At 41.8% G+C, this 16,191-nt stretch overlaps 1 protein-coding gene across 1 annotated transcript in view; it reads right to left on the reverse strand.

Moving 5' to 3' along the window:
- The window catches only part of opn5 (opsin 5), a 68,878-nt gene that overhangs the window by 39,199 nt on the left and 13,488 nt on the right, over positions 1 to 16,191 (reverse strand). Inside the window, exon 2 of the mRNA XM_061051377.1 lies at positions 12,892 to 13,038. Coding sequence (XP_060907360.1) covers positions 12,892 to 13,024 — 133 coding nt within the window. The 5' untranslated portion in view covers positions 13,025 to 13,038. The remainder of the gene's footprint in view (positions 1 to 12,891; positions 13,039 to 16,191) is intronic.

The raw sequence follows: 16,191 nt of genomic DNA on the forward strand, positions 1-16,191 counted from the left end.
TGAAGGCTTGCTATATTTTTGCCATAAGCTAGCTCACACGTTTTCTACGTGGTGACCTGGTGGTGACCCGTGTTGTTAGAAGAGAGGAGAGTAGTTGTCATTAACGGTTTACCCAATGAACACAGACTGGCCGCCCTGTGCGTCAATCAAGTGGCAAATGCCAAATGAAGGATTGATGATAGGCTAACATTTTTTTTTTTTTTTTTTTTAATGGTGCACGATCTACCCGCACTACCTTAGCGATCTACCGGTCGACTTATTGGGCACCCCTGATTTAGAGGATATTTCAGACCCCTGGCTCCAGAAATGGTCATTGATGGAGTCCAGAGGTCGGTAGAGGCGAGACAGCTAGCAGCCACAGGAGGACAGCTAACATTAGCTGACATAAACATGAAATGTTCGATTGAAGTCCTTTCTTTAAATTCTTTAAATATTCCCCTTTAATGTCTTTTATTATATATGACAGAAATTGACATTATTTTCTTTACTTAGCCCCCCACAATTTAAGATTGTGTGACACCTTCGGTATACTGCCAGAGCTGCAGCTGAAATATAACGTCTTAGACCAGGGGTGGGCAATTAATTTTCCCAAGGGGCCACATGAGAAACAGGGACTGTTGTGGAGGGCCGGACCAATAGGCTAAACTCAACTCTGCTCAATATTAATTTTATCTCTTTATAAAAAGCAGTAAATTGTAAGGTCTTTGATAAGCTGTGACTGGTAAGAGTAAATGTTATGATTAGGACATGAAAAAAGTGAAGCAGACATAGTACAAAGTGCAATTATGTCACTATTTAGTCAACATCCACAAAAGCTATTGTGAACAAAATGTGCATGTTTTTGCCATTTTTCAAAGAACAGCATTAAATTAACTTTATACAAAGTGTTATTATCTTTTTGTTTGTAATCTTACTACCTCATTTGCTGTTTTTCAGTTTTTCTTTCTTGTTCAGTGAGAGAAATCTAGTCTGTGCTGGGCTTGAACAAGTGCACTGAAGTCAGGTTGAATGTCAGAGGTGGATATGCGAAGGACAGCTGACAGGTGATCATCAGTGAGAGAAGATCTGTATCTGGATTTGTTAAACTTCATCACTGAAAATGTTTGTTCACAGATGTAGGTCGATCCAAACAGAACCAACATCTTCTGAGCATGCCTCCTCATGTGTGGAAAGTTCTCCTCTTTGAGAGAAGAATAGAAATCCAGCAGTGATACTGACTTAAAGTGCTCTGACAGCACTGTATCTGACTGCAGGTCAATGAGTTCGAGCTGAACATCACAAGGTGCATTGTCCACACTGCAAGTGAAGGGAGAAGAAATCATGTGCATTTCATCCTCAACTGTTTTGAAGTCTTGAAATCGCCTTGAAAACTCACCATGCAGTGCCACTAACATGGATGAGTACCTGCGGAGGTGATCGGTTGATGGTGTGGCTTCTTTCAGGGTTTGCATGTGGGTGAGAGTGTTACCCTCCAACTGCCTTGAGAGAAACTGCAACTTTGTCATGAAAGCCTTCACCAGGCTGTGCATTTCATGTGCAAATAGGCCCTTGCCTTGCAGTTTGGTGTTTAGTTCATTCATTAGTACAGTCACATCAACAGCAAATGCAAGATCAGCCATCCAGTTTACATCTGAGCGCTCTGGGATGTCTTTTCCTTTCATATCACAAAACTCTCGAATCTCTGCTCTCAGGTCCCATACTCTTTTAAGCACCTTGCCCAGGCTGAGCCACCTGACAGCTGTGTGGTAGCCTATGTCACCATGTTCAGTTTCATGCTCCTCCAAAAGTGACACAAACTGCCTGTGATTTAATGCTCTTGCCCTGATGAAGTTAACTGTTTTAGTTATAACATCAATAACATGGTTCAGTTTTAGCACTGACTTACACAACACATTCTGATGTATAATACAATGCAAAAATACCAATTTCAGTTCTGAGTTCACTTCAGTCACTTTATCTTGCATCCGCTTCAAAAGTCCACCATTTTTTCCTGTCAGATTCGGACAACCATTGGTTGTAACACATGCCAGTTTGTCCCATTTAAGTCCCAGTTTGTCAAAACATGCATTTACCTCAGTGAACAAATCACTCCCCGTCGTCGTCCCTTTCATTGACCGCATTACTGCCAGCTCCTCCGTTATCTCAAAGTCTTTCGTTATCCCACGTACAAAAATGAGTAACTGGGCTGTGTCGCGGACATCACAACTCTCGTCCAGAGCCAAGGAGAAAAGTTTGAAATTGTCTGCTTTGCTTTGCAGCTGAATCTCCAGGTTTCCCGCGATGTCCTCAATCCTTCTCGTTACAGTTCGCCTGGAAAGCGGCACATTCTCAAATGCCTCTTTTTTCTCTGGGCATATTAGCACAGCAGAGTCCACCAAACACTCTTTAATAAACTCCCCTTCAGAAAATGGCTTACTGTTTTTGGCGATTGTGTGGGATATCACAAAGCTGGTCTTGACTGCTGCATCCCTGGATGTGCAGCGCTTGGTAAAAAAGCCTTGTTGCTTTTGCAGCTTAGTTAGCAAAGCTTCAGATGTCCGTGCCCGCTCTGCCTCAGTCAAGTTGTTGTATTTCTCTGCGTGTTTAGTATTGTAGTGGCGATTCAAGTTATAATCCTTTAACACAGCGATCTGTTCTCCACAAACTAAGCACACGGCTTTACCTTTGACTTCAGTAAATAAATACTTAGAAGTCCATGTTTGGTTAAAAACTTGGCACTCTGTATCGACCTTTCTTTTTTTCCCATAAGCTGACATTTTTGAGGGATAATAGCTCATTCACATCCATGCTAACGTCTCTCGTGAGCTCAGTTCGCGCCTCGCCAACACGGGGGTACGACACATTGCATTTCTTCTTCTAATTCTTTTTAATTGCGACTTGCAACCAGAGAAGAAGAAGCTGCATACGCTCGCACAAAAAAAAAATCAACAACAAAAAACAATTGCCTTCACAATAAAAGCAATGCAGTTGTATTCCATGCATGATGTACACTTATTTACGTTAGATTGCTAACTTCCCATTGATCTCACGCGGGCCGGTTAGGGACGGCCAAAGGGCCGGATGTGGCCCGGGGGCCGTACAATGCCCAGGTCTGTCTTAGACATTTAGACACATAACACAGACACAGAGTTATTATTTTCAGATCTAATGTGTACTAACAGATATAATAAGCCTCAATTTATGCATTCATTGTCAGATTTTTTCTCAGTTTTTCCTGAATTTCTCGCTGTAGCTGTGATTTTATTTTGGATTATGTGTTTAACTTCCTCATATTTATATTTTTTGAATACCACAGTTTTCTCTGAGCTTTTAAAAAATAAGCTGCATGACATCAGGCTTGATCAATGATTATGAAAGCATCGGTGAGTTGAACCCGGTTTGTCATGTAAGCCCCCCTCTCCCTCCTGTGCTACCAGTGAGTGATAAAGACTCATGCTTTCTGTCGTGCGGTTCAGTCTGAGGTCATTTTGATATTTGGTACGCCCAAGTGGCAACCTCCGGTCTTGAAAAATGCCAATGCAGAACTGCAAAATCCTGCAGTTCGCCCAGAGTCCGCTTGAGGCTGGCTCCTAGTTAGGCGTGTAGCTGACCTGATTGACAGGTGGGCGCGATGTAACAGTTTCTTGTAAGTCTTAAAACACGCCTCAGCTCCAGCTCTCAGTCTGTCGTTAGGTTGACTGAAAGTTAGACTGAGACAGGATTTCCAGCATGGCGGCTGCTGCTGATGAGCCTCCAGAGCCCCCTGCAGGAACAGATGGGTGAGGTCACTCAGGCTCTGTCCATTAATATTCACAGTTCATGGGTATGCCACACACTTTGCAAAGTTTTTGATCTATAGAACAAACTTCTTTATGGTCAAATGTGCACAACTCTGATCAAGGTGACATTCATTTTGGAGGCAGGGGGAATGGGCAACAAATACACACTTTATTTCCCAAAACTATCAGACTTTACTGGAAGATTCACGTCATGATATTATGGACTGTAAATATTTATGGGTGAAGCCTGAGTGACGTCACCTGTCTGTTCCTGCAGGGAGCTCTGGAGTCCCATCCATGGCGGTCTCGATGCTGGAAATGCTGTCTCAGTCTAACTTTTAGTCAACCTAACGACAGGCTGAGAGCTGGAGGCAGGTTTTAAGCTTTACAACAAACTGTTACACCGCATCTGCATATTGGAATATCTTCCAATATCGTGCATTTATCCTCAAGTGTGATTTTTAGTTTTAATAACGATTAAAGGCTTTATATGTGATTTTTCACACTTAAATGTAGCAGAAATCAAGTATATCCTCTGAAAATAACTCTGTGAGTCATGACTGTCTACAATGAGTGTAACACCCGAGTCCCACTGTCTGTGATGTTTTCTTAGCCGTATCTACAGTGTGTTTACATCGCTCGGACGGCCGGCCAGCTCATCCCCTCGTGTATAAAAGTAGTTTAATTGAGGGACTAGAGAAAAGAAGAATAACATACTGTACTCACTTCTTAACTGTGTTTCTAGATCATGCTCATTTCAGGTAAAATTTACATGCAGTGTGAAGATACGAGCATAATAAAGATCGCTAGCATTAGCATGCTAACACAACAATGCAGCGCAAATTGTTTTGGTTTCATGCAGGTGCTCAAGGGCGACATCTGCTGGATCAAAAAATCACAAATAAAGCCTTTAAAATACTGTGCAAGACTGTAAAATGCACAGATTATACAGAGATACCGCAGTGGCTGTTTCACACATTTGCCCTCTCTTTACTCAGCACGTCTTCTTCACCTGCTCGCATGTTACTGTGTAAATGAGTAAAGCGTGGCATCTCTCACACGATCATTATTGTCATCATCAGTCAGAGGGCAGACAGAGATCCCCACGATATACCATGGAGCTAACTTCTAGTTAATCATATTGTAGAGTGAGGGAGACTCTAACAGTACATGAACAAACACTGCAGATACACGTCTGAGTAATGATAAATGCTGGTTGTTAAGACTGTGTGAATGGAGCATAGTGTCTTCTCTGATTTTGACGTAGTTTGTGACTCTCCTGCTGCAGCAAAAACAACAACGATGTATGCTTTCTAACCGCCACTTAATTCAAAAGCACCTCCATTTCTTGGTTGGAAAGTTATTTTCTTCGCTTTGTGATTCAGCATTTGAAACCTCTGATCCACCGGCTTGTTTGTAGGTATTTTCATTCATGAGGTGCTTTGCATTGACCATTAATGGTTGAATGTGTTTGTGTAGAGGGGGGGATAATTCAGGGGATCCACACGTGCACATTATCTGGTGGATCGTGATTCATAAAGGGAACATTGCACGTGTGTGTGTACACAAGGTTTTATAAATCTGAATTATTTTTGGCACACACCATTTTATAAATGCGACCCCTGACCTGTATATGATTTGCCTGAAGTGGCCCGAATCTGATTTGAAAAGATTAGATTCCATGTGATTTGTGTTGCCCACAAATCTGACCTAAGTCAAATTAGAAAAAAACAACAGATTCCGTTGACTTTTGCCTGCAGCCTTTGTGTCTGACAGCGTGCATACAAAATGTCCAGAGAGTGGATTTCAGTCTGAATGTCACTTTTCATTTTAATGAGAATTCAGCCTTGTAGCTATAGCAGAGGCTGAGTCAATACACCCATCAGTGTAAGGTTAATTGTTAACAAAGCTAAGTGCTGTTTGTGGAATATGCAGCACTTTATCACCCATTGGAGTGAATTGTTTTTTGTATTGTTGCATGTTTAAAGCTGAGGGAGAATCAGTGCAAGCGTCTGTGATGAATACAGAATTCCATTGTTTACTCAAACTGAGGTTCAGAGAATGTAAAGCAATTTACCGTGCATTACATTATTCACTTCTCCATCCTCTACTTTATACTGTGCAATCATCACATGTCTGCCAGTGCAATATAGGATTTTCTGTTTCATATATTTCTGCCACTTCAGGTTCAAGCCAATAGTTGTACTCTATCATTTTCATAGTTTGAAGAATCATCAAGGTGTCATGATTATCAACATTGTTGTGCATTAAGCGAGTATTTCACAACATAACCGGTGTAAAATTTGATTGAATTTACTTGAATTTATTCATTTGACAGACAACTGAAGATGAACTCTGACTGTAGCAGGTGAAGGGACTTGTGCTTGTATAGATCTTTGCTTTTACACCACAGGTCACACCTACACATACAAACCCATTCACACACTGATGTCAGAGGCTGCTATGTAAAGTGTCCATCAGTATTAACACATCCCAGTCATACACATTCATTCAGACGAAGCAGCTCGGGGTCCTGCCCAAGGAGAAGTTTGACAACCTGATAGATGAAATATGGGCTGATGTCAGGGGATTCCTTGTGGAATTCCATTGGCCCTTCTGAGGCGCGCAGACACAGCTCGATGGCGACCAACACCCTAAGCTCAACCTGGTCATGTTGTGGTAGAGGGGCTTAAAAGACATTGACCAACCTGTCTCTTCCCACACACCACATCAGTTAATTATCTGCCACAGACACCTGGAAGGGATTAGGAAGAAGGTAGCGATGCAGCCGCTCCACAAGCTTGTCCTTTCTTTAAGGCCTAAGTTCAGTCAGCTACACGTGATGTCTGCAGCTGTGAGAGACACGGCCAATCAGACGACAGTTGGACAATAAGGCCTTTCCCTGCGTTCACCTGTGAAGAGAATGTGTTAGCCGTGTTCTGGGGAAGCTCGTTCCCGGTATTCACATTGGACAGCTGTTCCAGACTTACATCAACCAAGTAGGCCTTAGTCCATAAGGGAAATATTTTATCATTTTGATTATTCATTGACAAGAAACAAAAAGAGAAAGAAAGAAGTCATACTAATGAAACAGAATATCCTGTCTTCTTTTCCAAGCTTTTGAAACAAAATTAGCAAACTTAAACACATCAAACTTAAACAGCCATTCCAGTTTCTGCACATCTGTCCAAGCCAATATTTCTGATTTTACTTCATGAAACAATAATTCTCTTAAATCATCATATTTAGTACAATGCAAAAGAACATGGGACTCCGTTTCAACTTCGTCCAACTCACACATCTCACAAAGTCTGTTTTCTACTGGAATATTTTTGAATCGACCGACTTCAATGGCCAGAGGGAGAATACCAGATCTTAACTGTGCGATTATAAATTATTTGCTTTTTTTGGGGGGGAACGCCTTCGCACTATTTTCTTTTTTTGCCTAATGTACTGTGCCTAAAACTGCTGCACCGTGCACTCTCTTTATTTCTTTTTTGTAGCTGATAATTCATTGTGACTTTCAGCATTATTTCTGATATTCGGTTTTGACCTGGGCTTGGGCTTCAAATGTTGCTTTACAGTCGGGCTTATTGGAGGGTTGGAACTCTACGAGTACTTCATGGTCATGAGCTTAATTTTGCACCATATGTGACATTTTGTTATCTTTCATTGCAGGTTGAAGCAACAGCAACTCAAAGGATGTACTTCACCATTTTCATTTGCACTTTTATACTGGATGTGTGCATGGAGTTTAGAGTTTGAGTTTCTTACATGCTAGCCCAGTGTCAGATAGGAAAAATAAAATCCCATCTTGATTCCTCTTCGCAAGTTCACAAAATCTTGGCCTTAGGTTGCAGGAAAATTCTGTCTTGTTCCCATAATACCTCTGTGTTTCTATGGCTACGATTTCTCTGGGGTACAGCTTCATACAACTGAAATGTCTGGCCAGCAAATCCATTTGACAAAGTCGGTGGCCCCCGTTTTAAGTCTAACTTTTTATTCTGAGAGAAAGAGAGCTTATCTTTCTCACTCAGCAGGCACTAAATAATTGATTATTACATTATATTAATGCAACAATCTGACATCTCTTTTTAACAACAGTTATCCTCTCAGTCATAAACCTGAGCTCCTGTCAGCTGATTCCTTTGACCATGTTTGACCCTTTTCACTGCTGAATAAACCTGATTCATTATAATTATTTATGAGTTCACTTGATAAAAATGGGAAATTAAATTAATGAATGACACAAAGACTGTAGCTATCCCTCTTCTCATTTCCATGCACTCTCATGACGCACTGCACCACCAAAAAAAGAAAATGATGCTGTCAGAGCGTTCCCATGGTGCAGTGTGGGAAAACTAATTTTAAAAACAGAAAGCGTGAGCAGCCTTTGAATGAACAGAATATGAATTGCATATCTCACAGGGCAAACAGTGCATCCCTCTCAATTTGACCTAGGTGATCCGTTATTTCACATTTTATATGAAAATTGTGTTTTGAAGTGGCTGAAGCTCAGAATATAAAATGAACAACAGCGGTTGCCGGCTCATGCATGACAAGTATTCATCCCTCCTGATATAAGGCTGTTGATAAAACTTTTACCAGGCAGCCAGCATGAGCTCATCTGGGGGTGTGCTTAGCTGGGTGTTGCCTTGGCTTATTATCAGGAGGAGTACACACTACAAGATAGAAAACAGGATTTCCCTCAGGTATTAATAAAGTCTGTTAAAAATAATTATTCTGATATTTCAGGCCCGATCCCCCCCTCCGACCATAGTCGGCAAAGTCCAGATTATCTGATGTTTCCAAAGTTGATCTTTAGATGTTCCTGTGGTGTCAGGTGATAAGTGATTTTACCCTCCCTGATCTGCTCTGAAGACGATCGAGGCCGTCCCGATCTGATCAGAAACCCTGTTGTGTGAGGAGAACACTGTCGACAGCCAAGCATCATGAAGATTTAACAGTTCAGGTCTTATAGTGTGTGGGCAACAACACGACCAACTCAGCACACCACACACTAACCGATTCATTCACCAACAACCAGAGTCTCCACTCTCAAAATGTGTCATCTCAAACACCCTTTAGAGTAAACAAGCATCAAGCTAAATGTGGCTAGCTGTTAGCTATTATGGTAACAATTTTGGTCCAGCTCCTTCCCTTGTCAGTTGGATGGAGGTTTGTTTTACAGACAAACGTTGTTTAATCACTCGTGTTGTTGCCACATATCAACATGTTGGTCCTCCATTTAAGACGTCCATCTAACTGTATTTGTCGTTATGTGTGGGCTCTCACATTAAATCTTTCAATGTGGGCCAGGCTAACTGGGAAATTGCTTGCATCTTTTTATTGTTGAAGAGCGCTTGTGTAGTGAAATAATGTGTGGAGCATAATGGAAATGACACACAGAGGAATGACAAAATGGAGAGAGGTTAGAACACAGAAAGGTTTACAGACCCGTGCAGAGCTGGATAAACACTGAAGATACAGTGTTTAAGACATGGTAACCTGTGTGAGCATAGACTCTAGTGAGGGGGGGGGGGGGGGGGACAGCTCTCTCTATTTTAAATCTGGACTGCAGTACCCATTTTAAACACTAGGTGTCATAGTTACATATTGCTTCTTTAAGTTACCTGTATCATATTAACATTGGATGTTTCTTTTAGCCCTCTTTGAAATTCTGGAGCATGTCAGCATGAAAGTGTCAAACTGAGGCTTTTATTTCAAGTCTTTATTTATTTTGAGTATGCAGCTACTTGACAGGATTTAAGGTGAAATTTGTTGAGGGATCAAAATACAAAAAAATAGTTTTTGTTCCACAAACAGCCGCTGTGCTGACAATAAGATCTGTGAGAGTGAACCTGTCAACACAGGGGACATGTCTCTTTAAAGCTCCTGTCAGGAACTTTCAGTTTACGTCTTGGTGCCCCTGCCCCTGTTTTCCCCCCGCCCCTGCCTCTGCGTGGGCAAAGCGGCACACCTTACCTCATTGCTGATTTTCTCCTGTAAATGACTCAGAGCTGTATCTCATCCTGTGAGAATCTCTGCCATTGAAAATGTAAGAAAGGCTGTTTTTGCAGATGAATCCACTCATGCTTTTACGTGATGTCCTCTTCTTATTTCCTTGTTATCTAAATCCTTTTCTTTTTATCTTTTAGCCCATCTTCTTTCTTTAATTCTTCTAATTTATTTATCCTAAATATTCACTTTTGTTTTTTTCTATTCATTTGATTGTCTTCATTTATGTTACTGATTGTATCTCTTAATATTGAGTTCAGTTCCTTTTACTGCTTGTGTTGCTTTTATGTTTTCACTGCATTTTCTTCTATTTAATTCTTCAGCTGTTTTTATCGTTTACTTCAATGTGTGGGTGAAGATCTTGAAGACCTCTCCTCCTCCGAAAGGCTTCTTCACTTCTAAACTATCTGGTGGACGGAGATGTAAGCGTCTGTGGATCATGGACTCACATGAGAGTCGTTAGCTGAGTTATAGAGCTAGTTTCCCAAAGAGTTGTTAACCCTCCCAGTAGTCTGTGGGTAGTTACTCATGTTCCAAGGTGGGACTAGTATTCATTTTCAATGATCAATCAGCTGATTTGGAGGATCAGGCAGTAATTGTACCCAAATGTGGCAGTTCAGTGTACACACAGTCTGTATGCTGTAGAGTGGTAAGGACTCTGAGACGAGGACTCTTCAGGGGTAAAAGTTTGTTCTTCTGACCAACAACATGGATAACATAGTTATGAGAAATAAATATTACACAGTGTTTTAAAGAAGCATGTGAGTGAGTAAATGGAGTTAATGTATTAACTTAGGTTCAGGAGCAGGACCACGCCTAAAACCACACCTCCAATTACCTGACAGCCTACTTAACACCTGGTCACCTCACCACACCCCGTTTGTCTCAGATCCTTCTACCAACCCTCCCTTCCCTCCTTCTCATCCATTCACCCTCCTTCCTCATCCCTTCCCTCCTTCTCATCCATTCACCCTCCTTCCTCATCCCTTCCCTCCCTACCCTCTCATCCCTTCCCTCCTTCCTCATCCCTTCCCTCCCTACCCTCTCATCCCTTCCCTCCTTCCTCATCCCTTCCCTCCCTACCCTCTCATCCCTTCCCTCCTTCCTCATCCCTTCCCTCCCACAGTCTGGGGCCGTAATCAGTTCGGGTGGATCCATACCTGAGACGGAACCCCCCACTCTGAGTCTCTCGCTCGCCCGATCAATCTCCCAGACCAGCCTGAAAGAAGACGGCCATCTCACACCTCCACCCCTCTCATACACATACATCTGTCAATATATCTTACAATTCACATTAAATGTTCAAACTAATACTGTTGTGGCGTGGTCCTTGCTAGTGAAAACTCTGATCACCTTCCAGCCAGTTCTATAAGAGAACAACAGACCATATTTGTTGTTCAGCGGAGGCTTTTGTCGACGGGTCTTTAGGGACCACAAAAGCTCTTAATGGAACTTCAGCCGCAGCTTGACTCATCCTTTTGATTTCTCGTCAACAACCCGTCAGTGTTGATTATAATGTGACCGTCTCTGTTCCTCTCGCTCTGCTGTTATTTTCAGCTTCCGGCTGGATTCTTTCCTGTGTCTCCTTGAATGCAGCAGGGGTTTTGCCTTTGCAGCTTCTTCAGTAAAGATGCTCTTATCTTACACACCTTGTTGTATCAGGGCAACAAGCTCTGACGCTAACTGAAACTGAAGGCCCAAAGCTACACATAAGCCAAAGAGTGCTCAACATTTGAACGCTGACATGTCAGCAGACCTCCCGTCAGCTCATCGAGAGATGAAAGAAGTTGTTGCATGCATGATTCTGTTGGATCTGTGTGAACTCTGTGTGAATTGCAGGGATTAAAATCTCCTTTATAGGCTTCTTGTTGTTGATTCATGAGGCCTCTTCAGAATAATCATGTTCATCTCTTACACTTCACAAGATAACCAGTTTTGTGTGTATGTGTGTAGATGTGCATGTTAATAAGGTGGGAGGGGTCTCTGTTTAACTAATGAAGCTGAAAGATCTGCAGGAAAGGCTTGAGACCATAGGTTAATGTGAACAGTTCAAACTTCTGTCCACAGCCCAGACCTGCATGTGTTGTAAAATACACTTCATTTGATTTATAGAAAACAGACACACAGGTGCATCAGATTCATTCAGCTTCATTGCCTGACAGATACACACTTTCTCACTTATTAAACACTGTAATACTGAAGACACAGTGATGTTAGAGCAGTCTACAGGTGGTTGTAAATCTAGCAGAACAGCACTTAAGTCACTAATCTTATTTACCTGTTATTCATTTCTTTCAAATTAAACTGCTTAAATATTACAGGGGCTTTTGAATGAAAATATGTAACATTGTGACTGAACAACACAATGAAGAAACAGAGAAGGAGATAATGGGGAGTGGGGGGATAAGGGGTTGTCAGGTGTCCATTTATATGCTTAATAGTGTCCTTTAGTATAATTATAACATTATGAGTTCCACGAGACGGATTACAACAACAACAACAACAAAAATAGCCTTCTGTTTATCCACCAGGGTTTAGCTGGCTACTTAGGCCGCACTCATACTATGCAAAGTTGTCCCGTAGACAGAGAGAAGGTTGCAACAGGGTATTCTTGGGGGACGGTGCTCTTGTAGCGATCAGCAGAAAGTGACTGTCTTGTGTGTGTCTTTGTGAGTTTTGGAGAAGCTTTTTCTTCTGTCCTGATTGAGAATCTTTACCTTTATGGTGTGTGTCCATGTCATTCATCAAGTCTGCCTACTGATCGACCCATTTGGTGAGAACTGAAAAAATGCAACATACCGTCAAAGTTGCAATTAAGATCAGTGAGGTCAGATAACCTGATGTGTCTCTCATCTTCAGAAAGAGAGCTGCAGCTAAAGGCTCCAGACATCCATCAGAGTCCTCCACATCTTCTCTTTGGTGAGTTTGAGCTTCTGCCCTCAGGCAGGAGAGACAGATTACCAAAGTAAGAGTCCAACAGGTTGAAACATTCTTTTATAGCTCAGGACATCAAAGGACTGAACTCCAAAGAACTCCCCCCCCCCCCAAATCTATCTTTTTGTGGTTATCCTTCCTGGATAACTTGAAGGCTTTGACTTTACGACGGAAGACTCACCTATGATACAGATGTAAAAAGCTGCAACAATATCGGCCTCTCTGGAGAGCCTGGAGGCGAAGGGGTCACCACGTAGGAGATAATGGGGGATATGTGACGGGTGTGTCCATGTCTCGTTCTCCATCACTGCCATCAGTGGGGAATGTCCTGGGAAGCAGAGGAAAAGGCTGAAACAATGAAGCTGCTTCCTCAAATAGAAATCAGCTCAGATAAACAGACATCAGGTCAACAGGACACATAACTGCATAAATTCACCTGCCCTGCAGGAAGCGAAGATATGTAGACATATCTGCAAGAGTGGAATAATTCATGAGCTCATATCTGCAAATCATCTTTATATGCGATTTCCCCCCCTCTGGTCTATATATCCCGCCTCTGCTGAATTACTTTTATCTCTGGTGGGGACAAAATGTGCCCCCCCCCCCCACCCCCTCCAAACACAAATCATTCCAACAACTTCTTTCATGTAAAGTAAACTCCACGCAGCCACCGTCACTCCGTCTCGTTCCAAAGAGAGAATTACTCTCGGAGATTCTGCTCAGACACTGAGAAATGTGGGCGGGTCTAATTTAGTCAACATGACATTAAGATTGACAGGTGGTTTGACCGATCACAAATTTCTATAGCATTTAATACACAAAAATAGTATTTATCAAAGTACTTTTCTTATATTAGAGCTGATGTCTTACAGAGAGCGCTACTTGATGAATTAAATGTTAAAAAATTGATTTATATTTATAAACTTACTGCAGTGTCTAAATCATGACTGAAGTCAGCATTGAAAACACATCAAACAGGTGTAGACTGATACCTTCTGTAGGTTTAGTTATTGTCATCACTGGCACACACTGTAGGGGGGGTGAATTTTTTAAAACCGGCTCTATTTTTGATTTTGAAAACGATACGTGTTATCCATAGTTAGAAGCGTAGCTGACATGATTGACAGGTGGGCGCCATGTAACGGTTCATCAAGAGCCTTAAAACCCGCCTCAGCTCCAGCTCTCAGTCTGTCGTTAGGTTGACTGAAAGTTAGACTGAGACAGGATTTCCAGCATTGCGGCTGCTGCTGATGATCCTCCTGAGCTCCCTGCAGGAACAGATGGATGACGTCACTCAGGCTTCATCTCTTTCTTTGTAATGTGAATTCACACAACAAGTCTGAGAATAGAACAAGTTAGAAAGTAATTATTGACTGTGCCGTGAAAGTTTCAAATCAATAACTAGTTATAACGTTCAAGGTGAAGGGTCTGTGTCCCTGTTGGTAGTGAGTGCCCACTCTGTGAGCACTCTGTCTATTTGGTCCCAGAGAGTGGTGTGTCTTTCTGAAAAAAACATCCAGTGTTTACGACACATAGATGGTACGTGGGCGGGCCGCCCAAGTATATCTCCGACCTGTTTTTATTGAATTTTTCCTTTATTCAAAAAAATGCTGCGTGCAAAAGAGAACAAGAGAGAGAGAGAGAGAGAGAGCAGGCGCGCACAAGGCATCAAAACTCCCGTGTGAAAATAAACTTCCCTCTCGACTCCTGCAGAGAGATAAGACGCAGCAAAACCAAAGTGCAGAATCACATGAGCTTCACAGAGGGAGAGACGGTGCCTTGCTCCGATCAAAACTGAAGCATGTCATGGCTGTATTTGAACAATGTTAATGTACAGCTGCTTGCTGCTGATTACATGAACTCCTATAAATAACGTTATATCAAGTGGAACTTGTTTTCATGTGTGTGCTCGTGTGTGGATAAATTGAGAAGATTAAAGTCGTTTGTTGCAGAAACTAAATTAACTTAGAGGAGGAAAACACATTTGATGAAAATACAAACCTAATATTAAAATACAAGATAAGAGTAAATAAAGTTATGTGGGTCCCCTGCAGCTCTATTTAATGTTAAGAGTGTTGAGCTATGTTGACAGCAACGGCTTCTGTGTCTGATTGTTTATGAGCCAGCCAATCAGCAACATGCTTTTTTTGGGCTGAGCCACTTTGCCAAGTTTGATCTAAATTTGGTTTGAGGCCGATAAGCGATCATGTCTTTTGGGTTTTTGTGGTGTCCTGTGTTGACCCTTACATATGGTTTCTGCATCATTGTGAATCAAAGAAATGACTCTGTTTACTTCTTACCTCCAGACAGTCTAAGTAAGCATCAAGCTGAACTGCAGTAGAATAAGATCTGGCCCACGAGAGAACTAGAAGACTTAATAAAGTAGCTTACCACATATGAAAAAGGATCATTTGTGGACAAAAATTCTTCCAAGAAGAGCTTTTTAAGTGTAGCACTTTTCTCTGCTCTCTGACCAAAAAGAAAAACCTAATTCAGTGAGGAATGCTGTCCTCAAAGATTTCTCCTTGGGCAAATACAGGCTCAGAAAAACAGCTCAGACGACATCTTACACAATTTCCCAAAGTAAATGGTAAATGGACTTTAGCTTATAAAGAGCTTTTCTATTCTTCTGACTACTCAAAGCGAGTGTACACCGCGTCTTGCACATGGACACAGCGGACATGTTGCTGCAGGAGCTGGGGATCTAACCTTCAACCTTCAGGTTGACAGACGACCAACTCCACCAACTGAGCCACTGCCGTAAAGTAGGATTACTGTGAAACCAAACATGCGCCCGATATATAAACATTGATTAATGTCCTGGGTGATAAAATAGTGATGAAGTAATCAACCAGTACCGGGGTGGATTAACTCTCACTGTATTAAAGCTGCCGACAGGACACGAGCACCAGCAGATGTTTGAGGCAATACATTAAAATGATTGCTCCACCATGTGTAAAGAAGAGGTGGGCGTTATCCCCTCAAACATATTGCCTCTCTACATCAGCTCACACCTTTTAATAAATGAAGTCAACCATTCAAACAGAGTTCACCATGTACCATTTGATTTGCAGTGACCTCGAGGTCAGACCTGAAGGAAACATTTACAAAATACACAAAAATCCAAAATCCCCCAAAACGTCCAATGATCATGATTTAATGTGCCATAAAATTAGCTAATGTTAGGATTTATTATAGAGCCCTACCAAAAACACAGCATCATTTACTTTGTAAACATTTCTTTTTGTTCCTTTATTGTAGCGATAGGACAGAGCTGGAAATCAGAGAGAGAGAGAGGGAGAGAGAGCGGGGAATGGGCCAGCTGCCTCTGTATTGATCACTACACCCCCATAATGTACTTTTTTTTTTAGGTCTGTTCTATCAGTCAGGTAAAATATTAATTGGTGATAGGCTTGAGCTTGTTTAGCGCTTTTCTATTTTGCTTAAATCAAATACTCGCATGTGTAACTTTGACGTTCTG

This window comes from Labrus mixtus, chromosome 12, assembly GCF_963584025.1.
Source record: "Labrus mixtus chromosome 12, fLabMix1.1, whole genome shotgun sequence".
Taxonomy (NCBI): Eukaryota; Metazoa; Chordata; class Actinopteri; order Labriformes; family Labridae; genus Labrus; species Labrus mixtus.